This window comes from Phalacrocorax carbo, chromosome 1, assembly GCF_963921805.1.
Source record: "Phalacrocorax carbo chromosome 1, bPhaCar2.1, whole genome shotgun sequence".
Taxonomy (NCBI): Eukaryota; Metazoa; Chordata; class Aves; order Suliformes; family Phalacrocoracidae; genus Phalacrocorax; species Phalacrocorax carbo.
The window spans coordinates 93,942,980-93,960,937 of NC_087513.1; the positions used below are offsets into that span (position 1 = coordinate 93,942,980).

The 17,958-nt window shown below is 44.3% G+C and overlaps 1 protein-coding gene across 3 annotated transcripts in view; it reads left to right on the plus strand.

Moving 5' to 3' along the window:
- Nucleotides 1-1,176: 1,176 nt before the first annotated feature.
- Nucleotides 1,177-17,958, plus strand: part of TMEM45A (transmembrane protein 45A) — a 29,263-nt gene continuing 12,481 nt past the window's right edge. The window contains exons 1-2 of one of the 3 annotated variants that reach the window (XM_064467421.1): nt 1,177-1,238; nt 17,634-17,843. In XM_064467421.1, the coding sequence (XP_064323491.1) occupies nt 17,654-17,843 (190 nt within the window). In that variant the 5' untranslated portion in view covers nt 1,177-1,238; nt 17,634-17,653. Of the gene's footprint in view, nt 1,239-5,364; nt 5,729-5,908; nt 5,950-17,633; nt 17,844-17,958 lie in introns of those variants that run through there. The other 2 variants (XM_064467414.1, XM_064467426.1) reach the window with 2 other exon arrangements.

Below are 17,958 nucleotides of genomic sequence, written 5' to 3' on the forward strand. Positions count from 1 at the left end.
CCCTCCACGCTCATCTCACACAGCTGGGCTCCTGCTCATGCTTTTCCTCTTTCCCGTGAAAAAGCATTTTCCCCTCTTTCTCCTGAGGGTGGGCTACAGCCAGTGCTTTTCATATCACGGATCGAATGGACAGTTTTCCTGTCCTGTTCTTTCTGCCTTGTGTCTCCGTCCAGTGGGTTGTTCACCCTGATGTCCTCCCCTGGCTAGCCCTCTCTCCTGACTCACCCGAGGTACGTGCAGAACGCAGCATGTGAGTCAGAGAGAGACAGAGAGAACAAAAATTAACAAAACAATGAAGACAAAATTGCAGCATAAAAAACAGTCAAAAGAACACCATCAGGTTTACAAAGTTAAACTGTCAAAAGCTGGACAAATCCAGAGCTAACACTGCCTTGGGAAGTGTAGTTCAGCCCCCTCTCCCCCTCCCCCACGCAATGTGTATTATGTGACATGATTTAATCATTTGACTGCATACTATTTTTCCCATGGGACTAGAGCCTTGTTTAGTGTAAAAGCAGGACAGTGTCTGGGAATGAAGCTGGTCTCTACATTTCCTGGACTAAGTGTGTGACTATGAGCCCCATTTATCACCTTACAAGCCAGACAGTGCACTGAATTCAGAGCTGCCAGCTGCTTCGTGAGGTTTTTCTGGGGTAGCTTTCCTACAGCCTCTGAATGTTTTGCAAACATGATTAGCATCACGGTGTGGATTACAGGTGAGGAGATACTATTTCCAGGGAACTGGGGACTTTTTATTATGATTCACTACACCTTTTTACATTTTCCGTTGGCCCTGACATTTGTTCAGAACACTTTATATTTTAACTAACTGCTCCAGCAGACTTCATTTGCTGTTCTGAGTGCTTGGTGCTTCTATAAATCTAGATGTCTCCTACCAGATGCCCCAAAATAAGAAACCATCCGCCAGACACAGACAAGCAGGTAAATGATCTAGAAACAACCAAGGAACCTGATGGAGGCTGGGAGTTTCTAGTTCTTGCAGCCACTGTTTCTTTCCTCAGTTGGCAGATTATCCCTTGTTTTCCCACAGCCCTCTGCTTTATATTTCCACGTCCCAACTTTTGCAACAACTGTTAAACTAGGACTTGGCGTGGTATTTGACCCCGAGTGAGTACACCAGATGAGCTCTCCACTGCCTGACACTGTTGAGAAATTACGCTGTTGTAGACACTGTTTGACTAATCCATTGCTGACCATCCTCCACCGAAAAATGCCAGGTTAGTGCACATCATTTTCCCCGGCATGAATAATCTCTTGTTTCCTAATTCAAAATTTGCCTCATGAGCTGAAATGTAGTAAAAAGAAATGTAATTCCATATTCCAAACTTCTGTGGTGGCATTTGCAGCCTTAAAATTCATCTTTGCTCTCATTCAGCTGATATGTGACAAGGAAAAATAAGCAAAAATTCTTAACCTTAAAATGTGGGAAAAGGGATCATAATTTTTATACATTTGTGATGTAGAAGACCCCACCTGCACAGCTCTCAATGACAAGGCATATATTAATTTCAACTACTGATACTCTCAGAAGAATAATATTTGGGCTCTGCAAATTACTTTCTCCTAGTGCTACTGGTTTTCCCAGATTTCTCTGTTCTGAATCATTGTTATATGGAAATGGAGAAGCGTGGGGAGAAAATAATTAATAATAATAAAAATTAATAATTTTTAAATGCTATGTATGGTGTAACTGAATTTTTTACTGATGGTAGAAGCATTTTTAAACGCTAGGCAGAAGCCTAGAAGGATTCTCAAACTTTACAGATGTAAACCCATATCTTCTAAACCCATCCAAGATCAAATAGCCCTACTAGCACTCCAAAAATTGGGCTGTCATAAGTGGGCCTTTGTACTGAAATTCACTTTTTATTTATTTAGCTTGTTACAAGTTGCATTGAAAACAGAATATCAATGTTCGCTTTTCCTCAATGCATAGGCAATGCATGTATTTGCTCTTTTTTCAACTGTTGCATAAACTTTGCAAGGCTGGAATTATTTAACTTTCTGTCTGGACATCAATTATTTTATCAGTGTCAGCTACATTTATATGCTACATTTCATCAGCTATAAATTAGATGTGGTGCTCCAGAGATGCCTGCAAACTGCGCATCTTGGACTTGAAGCGTCCGAGGGAGCAGATGGACATTTCATTTCAGTTTTTACACAGACACATCATTAATGTGTCCTCTTGGACTGGTCTAGGCTCAGGAGGTCCATGGTTAGCTTCATCCCCTGACTGTGCAGGGCCACGATCTTGCACATCTCTATTCTATAACCATGCTAGATGCCAGGTGGCCTTCTCAGGAGGCAGGCTGGCATGAATGCAGCCAGCCAAGGTAAGTGCAGCAAAGGCCAAAGGCACAGAGTGCAGCTGCCGGAGCCCTGTGGAAACAGCTCAGAGAGCAAGGTTATGGTGGTGTCTGCTTCCACTGTTTGCTAAAGGTACCGTTATGCCAAGTGACTAGGCTGAAACTAGCTCACGTGCCTCCAGGTGCGACCACTCGCCTTCTTGGCCAAACTGCAGATGTTACAGTAATCCTAAAACATGTATAACTCTGGTTTGTCTATAGTGTACTGATGGGTGTTTGGATCTAGGCATAGGTGTGTTACTGGGCAAATGGTGAAGTGCAGAGATATGGTTGGTCTAAGTCCCTGATACCTACCATAACTCTGACAAAGTAAGGAACTAGGTACAGTATTAAATGCAACATAATAGTTCTATGGGGCTCAGAGCCACAGACATTTGGTCTTGTAATGTTTCATTCAGGTAACTTCTCTGAAAAGCAATTAAAGCGCTAATTGCAAATTCACCTCATAGCATTTGGGCTTAGCCATGAGGAAATGTTTCTATGACTTGCTTCAGGGGCAATGCTCAATATCAGCAGTGAACAACCAATCAAATGCCCATAAAAAGTCTCCTTTGCAAATGTTTTAGGGACTCAAGCCCAATGGATGTTTATTTAAAGTGTGTTTCTTAATGATTTTTGTGGATGCTCTTTACTTTGACTCCAGCAAGCATGGAGGGATTCCCAATTATGAAGAATTTTTTCCAGGCAAGAATAGAAGGACACAGGGCATAAAGAAACAATAAGTTTGTTTGTCAGATGGGTGACATAAATTATGCACCTGGGCTGTATTGTTCAGAGAATCTTGCTTTTCTGTCCTAGAAACCACAGTTTTTATCTGCAGTTACTTGATAGCTTGTCCTTACTGAGTGAATAGGGTTTACCATGTCAGAGAGGATACATGGTATGATTACCTGGTCATTATACCATACAGCAAAAGCAACGTTAATCACATCAGGCCCATGCAATTCAAATATTGAGTGGTTGTCCAGAATAATTCATAGCAGAGACCTAACACTCACTACAACATTAAGCATCTAAAGGCAATTGTTCTTTCACTGATAGACACATTAAGCAGGAAGAAAAATGAAATGGATCCAATATGTTATTAGTTACAAACTGGTAAACTGGATCTATTAGTGATTTTTTCTCTTACAATGGTATTGCAGAAAGCGGTCCTGAACACACTATATTCTGAACAAGTCTTTTCAACTAATTTTACTTAATTTTTACATATTTAAATTTTCTTGTATTTGCTGTTGTTGGTATTGAGCAAGACAAGCGTTACATAATGCCTTGTCTCCTTTGACCAGCCAGAGTTTGGGAAGCACACATAGTCCTTTCAGAGATGTGTGAATATTCTGTTCCTCCAGTTAGAGGAGGGCTCTGTTGCCTGCCTGTGTGTCAGGCATGTATCCTAAGTTTGGAACAGGTATGGTGAATTAATTTCCTAACTTTGGAATAAAGTAAAAAGAATAAGATGAAAACCAAGGCAAGTCTGAACTTGACTGAATGCAGCAGTGCCATTGGCCTCTTGTTGACCTTTGGCAAAAAATTGCAAAGGGTGCTTTGTTGTTTCTGTAGTCCCTAACAGTTTTATAGAATATGCTATGCATGTACTTCTCTGTGGTTACTTTAATGCACACTGCAATGGTCCTCGCAGAAGTGCAGAACCCCTGCAGGGTTTCCGGGATGCTAATTGGAGTTTTTGACATTGAAGACACTAATTGTTACTTAGAATCACTTTTGAGTCATCTTAAGTATGGATGGAATTGAGGGATCCCAGGAAGTGATTTCCGCTCCACTGCCAGGACAAACACATCAGACCAGTGGTAAACAGATGAGGTAATTACAATTATCAGTTTCATTGACTGACTTAGCTCAGTCGAACTGAAAACTCTTCTGCAACAGAAGGATATCCATTAGGTAGGAATTAATGCCATTAAGTGAGATGCATTCTGCTGTCCAAAAAAAATTGCAAAAGAAGACCAGGAAAGGGGAGCAGCTGCCACAGAGGCTGGATTTCTGAAACACTGTTTACAGAGTGGTGGTCCTTCTGGAAAATATTGTCTTTTTCTCTGTACTCATTACATCACCTAACCTGCAAAAGCATCTGCTTGCCAGATGCTGAAGGGTATTTGCTGGAGTACTCTTCATCTGATAGTGAAAGTGTCACTTTATACTAAAGAGAGAGGCATGGACGGAACTGTCTGAAAAGATAACAGAGGGTGAAAAAGTGTAAAACAGAAACGCACTGCTCATCTAAGTTTTAATCTTTACATGGAGTTAATTTCATCCACAGATTTCCCAAAGCAAAAAGCTTTCAGATCCTGAAAAGCAGAAATCTTAAATTAGGGAACTTGGGGGAGGGGGTGTGTGTCTCAGAATTTAGCCCAAGTTATGACTAGCTGGTGGGGAAAGTTGCACCTCGGCTTGGCTATTCCAACAGCCGCGGGGGAGGTCGGCAACACAAGAGCTTGACGCTGACAGGGGTGGAAAGGGTCAGGGAGGCTTCTAGTGTAGTTTAACAGAGCTTCAAAACCTGATTATCACAACTTCCTGGGAAATACCTCAAAGGAGAATTTTTCTATATGTAAGATTTGAGGATTTCATTGGTGTTCTCTGCTGGCTAATGTAACAGAGGTGGTGCAGTGTCAGATGCCTTTCATTACACTGTGAATGATTCAGTAACGTCACTAACACCATCTACTACAGTGTGACATTTGCGAATAAAACTATGGCTTCTTCCTTTCAATTTTATTTTTAGACATTCTTCTTTGGGATTCAGGGCTCTGCCATACATTCCTGCAAAATTACAGGAACTACAGCCACGGGTGCTCATTTTCGTGGAGAAAACCACAGGGGAGGGGAAAAAAAAAGGGGGGGGGGGGGGGGGGGAAGGCCTCTGTTATACGCAGCGATCAAAGGCGGGTTTGTGTGTCAGAAAGTCTCTCTACTTCTCCTACTTTTCCTAGCCTGCCCGCGCTAGCGGGAGCCGCTGCCCAGGGCCGTGAGCTCCGCCGCCAGCCCTGCCCGCTCCCGCCTGCTTCTCCTGGAAAGCGGGGCAGGAGGGTGGGGGCGGGCACCGGGCAGCCTCGCTTTCCCCCAGCCCCTTTTATTTAGCTCTGCCCTGGGTCCTCCCCGGCCAGGCGGGGAGAAAACCGCCCGCCCCCCGCGGGGCCGCCGGGGGAACATCTGGGCGGCGGCGCCGCAAACATCTGGGGCGGCGGCGGCGGCGGCGCATCCCCCGGCGGCCGCAGCTGGAGGATCCCGCGGCCCCGGGGCAGCGAAACCCCTCGGAGGGGGGCGAGGGGCTGCAGGGGAGGAGGAGGAAGAGGCTGCGAGGGAGCAGGGCGGCGGAGGTAAGGGCAACCCGGCTCTCCCTGAGCCCGGGTGCGGAAAAGGCTGCGCGGAGGTCGCCCCCGCGCAGGTTGCGCCCCCGCGCAAAGCGGGCAGCGCGGGGTGAAGGCAGGGCGGGCAGCGGCGGGGGCAGCGTGTGGGGAAGGGTGTGTGTAATATTCCCGGGTGAAGGGACAACTGCTCCATGTTTGCCTTACCTCGGTCCATGAGGGTGACTCCTGAGGTAAGAAGCCTGGCCGGGACTTTTAAATCAGAAATAGCTTTTGAAAAGATTGCTGGTGTTAAAAGACGACTGCAGCCCTTGCAGGCACCCGGATTATTTTACCCCAGGTACAAGAGTTTTAGCAGCAGTGGTTCTGGATCGTTAAACAAAGGGGGATTAACTGTTGTTGGGGAGGGGGGGAATAGAACATTCACCATAGGTTTTAAGTTTCTTGCCTGATTTTTTTTCCTATCTCTTCCTTGGATGTCCCAAATGGAGATGTACATCCAAACTTGAATTTCCAGGCAAAATCAAGAGAATTTAAATGTAGCCACGTCTACTTACTATATGAAAGGAACCCTAAAATTAGATTATCCCAGCCTCACTATTCTATTTCAAAATTGATTAACTCTTGGAAACACACTTACAGTCCCTGCATACATTCCATTTAATTTCCATTTTTCAGCAATAAATCAATTCTCCCCTCCCAATAACGACATGATATTAAACAATTATCTTTCTGGTATGTGGCTTTCTGAAATTTCAGAGCTTAAGAACTGAAACATAGAAGTACTTCAAAACAAAGTATTTATGCTTCTTTGTTTTTAATCTGAATATATGATGATTACTATGCATTTACATACCTAGGACTTGTGATTTCTCCAGTATGTACAGCTTTGTTTGCATCACTTTATATTATTGTAGACCTCTTTAAATTATGGCATACATTGTACCATAAGTCACCACAAGTACTTTGTAATTTGTAAAAATAATGTATTCAATATCCATTTTAGATGCAATTTCATCATTGACTCTGGAGTTACCTTTCCAATGTTCGCTCAGATGTCTTTCGCTGCTTTTCACGGTTGCTTATGTGGGCTTTTCCTGTATTTTTCTCTTTACAAATGGAGTCAGATAAACCAAACAGATTCCTCTCAGTTGTGGAGAGTGTGGGTAGAAATAACTGCTGGGGCAGGAAAGTCAAATGAACCTTGACGAGTGGCTTGAATAATTATGCCTGTGCTTAGGCAAACAGCTTTCTCGCACACCAAATCTGCCTGGAAATATCATTTTACTCAGTACTGCAAATGGGCAGCACAGCAGCACAAGAACAGGTCCCTTGTCTTCCAGTCTGAAGATGTACATGAATCAAGTCTCCTCAGTGCCAGACTGAGTCAACTGGCTCCTACTCTGCTTCTTAGATGTGACCAAACATGCTCACGCTCACTTGCAGGTGGCAGCAGTGGTCACTTTGATTGTCTCTTCCTAGCTATGAGCAAGGAAAGTTCCCAAACCCAGGGTTTTTAGATAATCAAACATTGTTTTTGAACTATTTTAGTTTTTAGTAGAGTGCCACTCTACTCTGGCACTCCTGTCTTATTGTGCAGCATGAGCTAGACCTTGAGTTCTGGCACTGCTTTTTGCTCCAGAAGATAAAAAGGACACTTAAGTCCCTTCTAATCAATTCATGCCTAAATCAGGGCCTTCTATAACATTTTTATGCTATCTGGGCAAAATTCCTAAAACTCTTGCTCCACATGACCTTGCACTTGAGACATTTCTAAGATGCAGAGTGTAGGATCTGTAACACCGGTGGTTTTGGAAGAAGATACAGCCCCTCCCTGCGGCTGCTGGTCCGATTGAAATTACAAAGCTGTTACTCCGTAGCATTACTCTTTCTCCCTCCATTAATTCTGTCATCTGAGGGGCAGCAAGAGCTAAAACCACTGCTATTGTAGCCTTGCATTATGGAGGACTCTTCAATTTCTGCTAATGTTGTTTAGCACTAGGTGACTCCCATTTAGTGAGTACAAGGTGGTCCCATAAAGAGGAACTATACCTGTTTCTCTGAGGCATTTTGTTCTTTCTAGCTGGCCTAACTCAGACAGCCATTTGTCTCGGCTATTATCAGTGCTATAGACTGCCTTGCCAAGGCTCCCATTTATTCATTAGTGTTTCCCTTTTCTGACCCACACACCTTTCTGCTGTGAGAGTGTGTTTCCCCGAAGCAATAGGTGGTAGAGGCACTTGGTCACCCTTGTGACAAGCAGTACATCAAGCACCCTGATCTCGACAGACAAGACTTGCAGAGAAAACTTCCAGCTACAAAGGCAAGTCAGTCAAGGCAAAGCGCTAGGTGCAAATCCCACCTTCTGCTCTGTTGCAAGGCTTTATGGAAATTACTGACAAGAAAGCTTTTTAGAATTCTTCTTATCCTTTTCACAACACAACATTGCAAGCCTTAAACACTCAAATATCATCGATTACATCATCTAAATCCAGGAAATTTAAACATTCCTTTTAAATGACTTTGCCATTGAAGAGCCCTGGGGGCTCGCACTACCTAACTGTGCCTCCACAGACAGACTGGATGGCTAAAGGTTAAAAACCACTTAATCAAGTAACTTCAGAAAGAAGAGATCCAAGAAAAGGAAGCTGGATCTCAGCTGGAGGAGACAGCAAAACGCAGCACAGTGTCCCATTAGAAGGCAATATTCTGGACTTGTGCCCCTGGTTTCCAGTCACCTCCCTGGTAGGGGACAGGAGTTCAGCTTCTTACAGGTGTCACCTGCTTGTTGCCCAGGTATGAGCTGTTATAAGCATTGCATTAGCTAACTGAGCTGGTTTGTAATTTTTTGGTAAGAAAACAGTCTTTCATATGAACACCAACAGGGGCTTATTAATGCTCTTGTGTTTGTTGGGATGACTACCCGTTCCATTTTTGTTAACTCGAGACTATTCTCAAGACGAAAGCTTACTAGCATGCACAGCACAGCATGACACTTCTGCTTATCATATTTTGTTAGGGTATGGTGATTCTTTAGAACAGGGTGATCTTTGTAATGTTCCAGTATCTCATTCGAAGGCCTCAGTCACCCCAATATCTGTTACCATACATAACAAAGAGAAACCTAAATGCCTTTTCCGTGCAGTCACTGGTAGCCACAGTAAGGGAGCAACCCTCACAACCAAAGAATTGTAAATCATATTGAGGTCAGCAAGCCCTGTCTTCCACACCTGAAGATCTGTCCTCCAATAATAGAATTCCTCAGTTTTCTCTTTCAGACCTGGCTTCCTTGCTGGTGGAAAATAGCATTTTAGGCCACTCAAACATTGAGTTTTCCCAGTAAACACCCCTTTTTTTGGTTGTGTCTTCTTGTCTTCAAGAGGTATTTGGAAACATAAATAACAATTGCAGCAGCTTCTAACAGTCTGTAAAGTGCTCTATAAGTCTCACAGCCCAGGCGGTCATTAGTATGTATTACAAGTATTTGTCATGCTTCAGTGGTCCTGTCAGCTTCGCGGTCTTACTAGTTCCTTCCACCACAGCCTTGACTGTATTGTGAAGACACTGTAAGAGGAAGTCCATAAAAGTGATGCTAACATAAACCAAATCATATTATATTTCATTTCCACTCCAGAGCTGGGCTTTGAGCAGTAGATCATCAGTTGATATAACAAACTTTTGCTCTTTCAACATTTTTCTGGCATGTCTATCAGGAAGCAGAGAACCTGTAGGTGAGCACACCTGGAACTACAAGGAGCGGCCAGGGATTATACCTTACAAAACTGGTCTTGGTAGGGTACCCAGGAAGCAATCTTCCTACTGCCATTATGACCTCTGCTTGACCATGGGCCTTCAGGGATACCTAGGGCCTTGCAGAGGTGGTTCATTGAAGTGACTGTGGCTGTTTTAAAGACAATAAGAGGAATTGACTTTAAAAAGAGAGAGCATATAGGAATTTCACTAGCTGGCACAAATCAGGTTAAAATCAGGAAGCGTTAAGAGCTCTAGCTGAGGCCAGCACCAGGTGGACTGGAAGGGGGAGCCAGTCTCGGATGTCAGTGAAGAGCTCCTGCAGCACAGCAGTGGGATGTCGCAGCACGCCCTTCCACCATGCCGTCTGTTTGGCAGTGCTCAGCTGCTGCCGCACACGATCAAAAACTTTCTTGAGTCTGCTGGATTGGGTGTAGCTGTGCATTGGCAGCACGTCGCTTTGAGGGCAGCAGTCTGCTGTGACCCCCTGCGGGGAAGGGAACTGCTGCTCTGCACAGGGGACAGCTGGAAGGTCACCCCACAGGAGGCAGTGGCTACCGCCGGGCTCCTGTGGGCAGGGAAGTGGCTGTGGCGGTTGAAGCCAAAAATACTGCCGCAGGAGGTAGCACCGTCATACCTGCAATAGTTTACTCACATACCCATGCTATTTTACCTTTTATTTCAGGCAGTGCTAGGAAATACCAGGTTTTATGGCCAATAAAGAAACTATGAATCTTTCATAGGAAAAAACTACTCTAATATATCCTATGCAATTACAAGTTGTTTCTTTTTTTGTGTGTGTATATGCTTTTTGAACTTGTGGTGATCTGAAGAAAGGCTCCAAACTGGCAGTCCCGAAGTCCAAAAATTTCACATCCATAGACTAGCAGCTGCTCTGGTATCAAGAGCCAGTGGTAAGATGGAGTATTTGTTGTCCCTGGATAACCCCTAGAGGTAGCCTGCTCGACTATGGGAGCAGAAACATTGAGGCAGCAGATGCACAGAGAAAGGGGAAATAAAATTGGAAAACTGAGGGTCATGAGAGATAAAAGAAAATAGAGTGAGGAGCACTCAAAGGGCTGAGAAGGACAAGTGTCTGGGAAGGAGGGTTTGTTGACAGATGCAAGGCACTGAAAAAAATAGAGTAGCTCAGGTTGTAGGCCCAAACTCAGCACTATGAGAGTTTATGTCTTGGAGTCCCTCCTTTCTAAGGCCAGTATATAGATTTCCAGTCATTACCTCTTGTGATTTTTGGTTTTCATCCCTGTCTTGTAGATCTGAAGATTTTATCAAGGGTTGAATTCTTCTCTCACAGGCTTCAGAGACATTCACGACAATTCTTTTTTTTTTTTGACCTGAAAATATTTCTCCTGCACAACTTTAAACCAAAAATATCAAGGATGTACAGTCATTTATCATTTCAAGAAGACTTGAGTCCTGCTTTCATTAGCATATACAGTACTTAGTTCCAGTTTAATTCTGAAAGAACTATAGGTGCCAGCTGAGTATCTCCTTAACACCAGAGCAGTGATCTCATCTGGAAACATGGGGCTGTAGCTGCTGAAATGTTTTTAGTCATGACATGAAATCACTACTGCATTTAGTGAACAAAGTAATTACAGCAGGCACTGTCTTTCAGATCAGCATGGCTCTCTGTGATTTTTACCGTTTAATGGTTGCAGGATAAAAGGCACTTGCCTGGTGAATACATCTTAAACTGCAAGTAGGAAACTTAGGTACTGAAGTAAACTTGTCTGTGATTTTTTTTGTCTTAGATGCATACAACTTTGCTGGATTCCAGTTTTTGGTAAAAGCTGTACGATCACAGCTTGTGTACTGCTTACAAAGAGTCTAGAAATGTGTTATTTCCTCCTCTTATCTGGGTGCATTAGTCTCACTGACATAATGATCAATGCCTGCAGCTTTTATGGATAAATAAACATTTTGTATCAAATATTATAAACTCTACATCATTGTTTCCTAATCTAGTGGATGGGAGGAAAATAACGCTTCAGTTTTATCATTGCAGTAAATTTGCTAATGTTCCGTCTTTGGGTTTAACTTTTGTATCATATGGTTCTCTAGCAGAAATGAATGCATTGCAGCAGAGGGAGTCTGAAGCCTCGTAACTTGTGTCGTTTCTGGAAAAATCCCATATTTCTGGTTGACAGTCCTTTTTATCATCCCCCAGAGCTTGATAAACACAGGAAATTGCAAGGCGTACTGCTGTGGCAAGAGAACGTGCAGGGAAGGAAAGCTGCCGGCTGCAGGGCAAGGTCTGGCTCAGCTACTGCTTGTGTCCCTGTCCAGTACAGGTTACGCTGCCTAAGCCCCTGGCTTATTTTAAAGGGAGAAGGGGAAAAAAGGGAACTAATCTAGTTCTTCAAGAAGTGAATGAGATGCCATTTGACTAACCAAGTGGTATAGCTAGTTTCTCCATACCACTTGCAAGTCTTGCCTGAGTCCCCACATGCGTGGCCTGAAGAGATGAGGCATCAGACTGGTAACTGTGATGAAACATCCCTCCCAAAAATGTCACAAGATGTTTAAGTCAACCATGTAAGTCTGTTTCTTGCCTGCCTTTCATGCTTCTGCTGGTGTGAGATAATGTTCAGGCTAAAAAGGCAGCTCTTAATATCCACAAAAATACACACTTTTTCTTAAATGCTCACTTGGAAGCTGCCTTTCCTCATCCCTTCCTTTGCCAGCAGATCCCCATTTTCCCTTCTGACCCCAAGGAGTAAGATGCAGCCTGAACCAAGGGACGAACATCCCAGGTCCACAAGGCACCGCTGCTACATAGGGAATTTGTGGGCAGCCATCAACAACCTATATTTGGTCAGCAAAGTTTGAGTGTAAAACACTTTTGCCATACCATGCAGTCTTCTAATTGCTGGAAAAGCCTGGATCATGCACAGCTTTCTATGATTTTTGCAAGAGAAACCATGTTTGGGGTTCTTACATGGGAAAAAAACAAAAAGCATCTCACACTCACAGGTAGCTGTAAATTATTCTCATTCCTTATTCCAATCAGAGGCAGAAATGTTGCCTGGGACTTCAAATTTATAAAGTACCTTGACAATTCAGTTTATTGCCATAATTATGCCTAATTAAATTGTTCTCTTGTTCCCCTGAGACCACAGGCCCCTGGGCAGGGTGGGGGTCCTGTGTGAGGCTGGTTGGGGCAATTAAGGCCCATGGGTGCCCTTGAACCCTGACAGCAGCCTCCCCTTCTGGCGTGCCCCTCACCCTCCCAAGAGCAGGCTTTCAAGGAGTACTTAGAATCATAGAATCGTTAAGGTTGGAAAAGACCTCTAGGATCATCAAGTCCAACCGCCAACCCAACACCCCCATGTCTCCTAAACCATGCCCTGAAGGGCCACATCTACACATTTTTTGAACACCTCCAGGGATGGTGACTCCACCACCTCTCTGGGCAGCCTGTTCCAGTGCCTGACCACTCTTGCAGTAAAGACATTTTTCCTACTATCCAGTCTAAACCTCCCCTGACACAACTTTAGGCCTTTTCCTCTCGTCCCATCACTAGTAACTTGGGAGAAGAGACCAACACTCACCTCACTACAACCTCCTTTCAGGTAGTTGTAGAGAGCAATAAGGTCTCCCTTACTTGCTGTGAAAAGCCTGAATCTGGGCTGGAGCATTTGCCTTGTCTGGTTCCTGGGCACAATCCTTGGGGTGGCAGCCCTGCTAGTTGGCAGGGAGGGATCTTCCCCCAGGTAGAGTCCAAAATTTGCTTTGCCAGAGTCCAGCTGGTGCCTTGGCTGCTGCGGCCCCTTGGCTGCTACTGGTGGTGGAAGGGTCCTGGTGGTGATGCTTCAGGGTGGAGACATGAAAAGCTGAGTGAGCCTGAAGGGATCCTGGGGGTGTACACAGCAGGTAACAGGGGTAATTCAGTCAGCAATGGTCAGGGATTCTGTGTACACTTGCTGGAGAGCCAAACCTTGTCATCCATAGCGAGGGCTGTGGCCAGATGACGCTGTCTGTCTGCATGCCTCTTGTAGGCACCAACCCCATTGTCTTTGCCTGGTGGGGTTAGGAGCAGTATTTGGAAAGGGTTGAGGTTGTGCAAGCAGGTCATCAGCTGCAGGTATGCATGCAGTGCCTGGTGTGACTGGGTGGCTTTGGGGGGGCAGTGGAGGTAGCATGGGCAGACACCACATGGCTGAACTCAGACCTCATGGCACCCAGCTGTGGGGCAGCCTCAGGATTTCCTCTGCTTCCATCTCTGGCAGATGAAGCGCTCTAGGGAAGGTGGTGGGCAGCAAGGAAGTTTTTCTGCCAAGAACATGGCTGTGGCTCTGCCAGCACCCCTGGCCCTGAAATCACTGAGGATAGAAGAGGGTCTGGGATTTGCACATTTGCAATGTCAGTCCTCCAGTGATCTGTTTGCTAGCTTATGAGATAAGGCTTTGTAAAAAAGAAACCCTCAAATTCATTAAGTATTGTCATAACACACTGATGCCATCTTTATCCAATAAATACCACCTGAGATACTAAAACTGGCTGGCTCCCAAGCCGTGCAGAAGAGCTGGCAGGAGCTGCTCTGTCCCAGGCTGCACAGGGGGTTGCCAAAGCACAGTGTGGAAAAGCAGCAGCCTGTCATCCTGTCCTCTCCTTTCACCTGCCATTGCACCCCCACCTCACACCTCCCAGATCCACCTCCTGACGCCGCAGTGATCTTCCTGCAGGGGAGGCTCTCCTTATCCTCGCCATGTCCTCAGTGTCATGCTAAGCCCCCAAACCATGCAATATCACCTGGTTTACTTGCAGGCAAAACTTCTCAGTCACATCAAAACTGTGGGTGGTGGCAGTTGACTGCCAGCCTCGCCAAAATAAACTCTTAGGCCTGATAAGAGAAAATTTATTAATTGGGAAGTTTAATCAGTCTAAGGTGAGCTCTGTACTGATGTTTTCAGGTTTACTAAGGATTTAAAGTATAATTCATATAACTTCTTTCAAAAGCTGATTGTGTTGAGATTCAGTGTTCCAAAGGTCTGCCACAGCAGCTGGCTGGCAGATCTGACATGTCTTTGCCTAAAGAAATCCTACAAATAATCCCTAACATCTTTGGATGAACTCAAACTGAAGTTTACACTCTCCAAAGCTAAGAAGATTGTATTGCTTATAGCAAAAAATCAAACTTTCTGGTTCTGTTTTGTTTATACTGGATATGCAGCAGTAGCTACTGTACCAGTCTTTTCCTTTTCATCTTTTCCTGTGTTTTGAAAGGCAAAAAATAGCTTTAAATAGAGTATCTTGATGGATTGCCCAGGTTTAGGGCAGAAAAATCCTACAGTGATTAGAGCTCTAGATAACCCAGGTGTGAATTTACAGGTTGAGAATTACTTTCGAAGTTTCCTATACAGTGCACTAAAATGACATTAATACACTGTTCTTCATTTGACTCTTACTGCAGCTGTACTCTCCTAGAGGGAGGCTTTTCATAGCTTTAATTTACCTTTTTAATCCAGCATCTCACTTTGATGTGGGGTACAGGGTAAATCTTTCCATTTGGAGTGCTGTGGACCTGTGGTGAATAATAAAATATCTACTGAATAAAGTCTTTCTAATGAATGGTGTTCAGTGAGATCAGACATATGGCGAGGAAAGGCCACTCCCCACTCCTCCCCCTTTCTTCCATTCAAAGAAGAAAAAAACCAACGTGTCTGAAAAGACAGCAATGCCTTTCAGGCCAGCAAGTTTTAGAAGAAACAGAAATTAAGGCTTTCAAAGCAAAAGTAGTGTTTCAAAGTTTAAAGCAAAGTTTAATCTAAAACTTCAGGTCCTGTTAGTACTGCCCTTTTTTGAGGCAAAAAAACGGCGCAGTGGGTACTGGCAGTGATGCACAAGCTGGTCAGACTCTTTGAACTGAGATGTCCTGACATGAAGTACCTCTCCTGTGAGACCATGGGGGATGGGTCTAACTTGTGGGGCTGAGCCCCTCAGCTGCACCACTGAGAACCTGACTGTGCTGTAGGCTGCTCGAGAGAGCAGTGCTTTCCCACCTGCAAATAAGACACACAGGCATCAACCCAGCAGGACTTTAAGGGTGGTGGGGAGGCAGAGAAAGCAGAGAAAGGGTCTCCTGACCCTTGGACCCTTGACTGCTACCTCCTCCTCCTGCCCTGCCCAGTCCACCCTGGGCCAGGAGCGGAGATACTCAGCTCACAAGCAAGCTGATTGGGCACCACTAACATGTGCTCAGCCCCTGCGAGGTTTAGAGCTTAATTCAGCATTCTGTGAGCAGAGATGGAGGCGGTCATCACCATCCAGGTGGCTGGGGTGCCCATGCTGAGAGCAGCCTGCTGGGTCTGCCACTGCTCGCTCCTCCTCACAGCTTTTGTTGCTCTGATCTGAGAAGCCAGCTGGCCACCGGTGAGGCAAAGCCCCCCACAACAGCTCTGGGCATGCCACCCTTGCTTTTCTTCTTGTTGGGAGATGAGTGGCATGCAGCAGCCCTTCCCCACACAGCAGAAATCCCAAATGGAGTCCTTTATGTTTCTTAAGAATATGTAAACACGTTCCCCCTTTGGCTGCCCCATGGCTGGCAGGCACTCCTTCCCTGGAAGCCTTCCCTGGGTTCAGTGCAGCCATCTCAGCACACTTTCCTTCCAGGCTCTGATATGCAGATGCCAGCACTGGCAATACCTGTGAGGACACATAAGAAATGGGCTTGCTTGGGGAACCAGTATCACGTTTCCCTTTTCTTGTACTTCAGCAATACTTTCCTAGAACTTAGCTAAGGGGAGTTCTACCCAGGGGAAGCTTTTAAAGCTTGCTCCTCTTCTTCTGCAGCCCTTACAGTGGGAGAAATCAGCTCTGGAAGAGGAGGGGACAGGCAGCAGAGGCAAGACCCGCTTCAGCAACCCAGTTTAAATCACAACCTTCCTCATGCTAAGCATGAACAGTTGTTTTTTTTTTTCTTCTCCTTTGTGGCTATATAGGTCACCCTCTCCTCATGCAGTTGGGTAATAGTCTTATGGCAGCTTCAGGACTTGTGCATGTGGAAAAGTTTCTCTTCTCAAAAAAAAAAAAAAGAAAAATGCTTTCAGTGGAGTTTAGCCTCCAGAAATAGGAGAGGGCTCATGCTACGTGACTAGACAGCATTACGTGAACCATCTGCAAGTACTCCATGGCCCACAAGCCACAGTTTAAAACTCCTTATGCAGAGCTGACCATAGGAAATACTTACTGAAAAGAAAAATATACCAGAGCCTCCATGTTCTATTCATAACCAGATAGCTCCAGTGTAGCATGGTGATCAGATTTTTAAGTCAGCAATGATAATAACAGAAAGTACAGGTTGCCAATGCTTCTGAAGTGGTTATTCTTGATTGTTGCCTGTGCAAAGATTTAGTATGCCTTTGGGTCACAATGCACAAGTCAATTTATAACAACTTAAAGAAAAATTGCAATTTAATGTTAGAACTGGCATTTTAATGAAGAAGTTATTGGAGTTAAGTTGACTCTCCTAAAAGTTGGGATGATGACCAGTATTACAAGTTTTTATTAATGCCACTGCTTTTAAATGACTGCAAAACACTGGATAACTAATGACGTTATCACCTGATGTACTTGATAATATATATCTAGTTGTGAGTGCATAATTTGCCTATCAAATATTGAGAATGTGTCAATGTTTGTAAATCATTATGAGAGATCGGGATCGAAATATAAACTACACTTTATTAGTGAATAGTTACAATTTATTAGTGAACTGGATCTGTATACCATTCATTTTTCCTTCAGTCAGTTACTGTCTTGTTTTCTGTTTGTGGAGTAAAGAAACATAAAACCCCCTCTAAAGGTGAAAAAAAACAAATTGTGAATATTCATGTTCTCTCTTCATACTTCAACAGTATGACATAGTGTACTATGGCTTTTTTTCTCTTAACTTGCCGCCTGCCAGCTCTGCATTTCAGGTCAGCTGACTGGCAGTTGGGTATCTTACTCTTGTTCTGCAAAGCTATGAAACTGTGGAGACTGGCTGGGCATTTTGAACAGCCAGGGAAGACAAGTACCTAAATTTATTTTTAAATAAAGTGTGAGTATTTAATTCAGTGACACCCTTTTGATCTATGCAAGGAGATACCCACAGAATTCTCCTACTATTCCCATAATCGATCTGCATTTCTTTCACCCTCAGGTATCACCTAGCAGAAAACCATGGGCAATTTCAAAGGGCATGCCCTCCCTGGAAGCTTTTTCCTTCTTTTTGGCTTGTGGTGGTCAGTGAAATATCCACTGAAGTATGCCTGTCGAAAAAACAAGAATGCTTGCTATCTTGGCTCCAGGGCAGGATTTCAGCGCTTGGAGTTTGTTGAGGGGATCATCAAAGCTGTCTTTGCCCTGATTGGTAAGTAAGGTGGACTTGGGTCAGACGACAAAAAGGCTGTGCCTTTTTACACTTTTTTCTTAATTTATTTTGTTCTCTGATAAAATATATTGTTGTAGTTTTGGTATTTTATTCT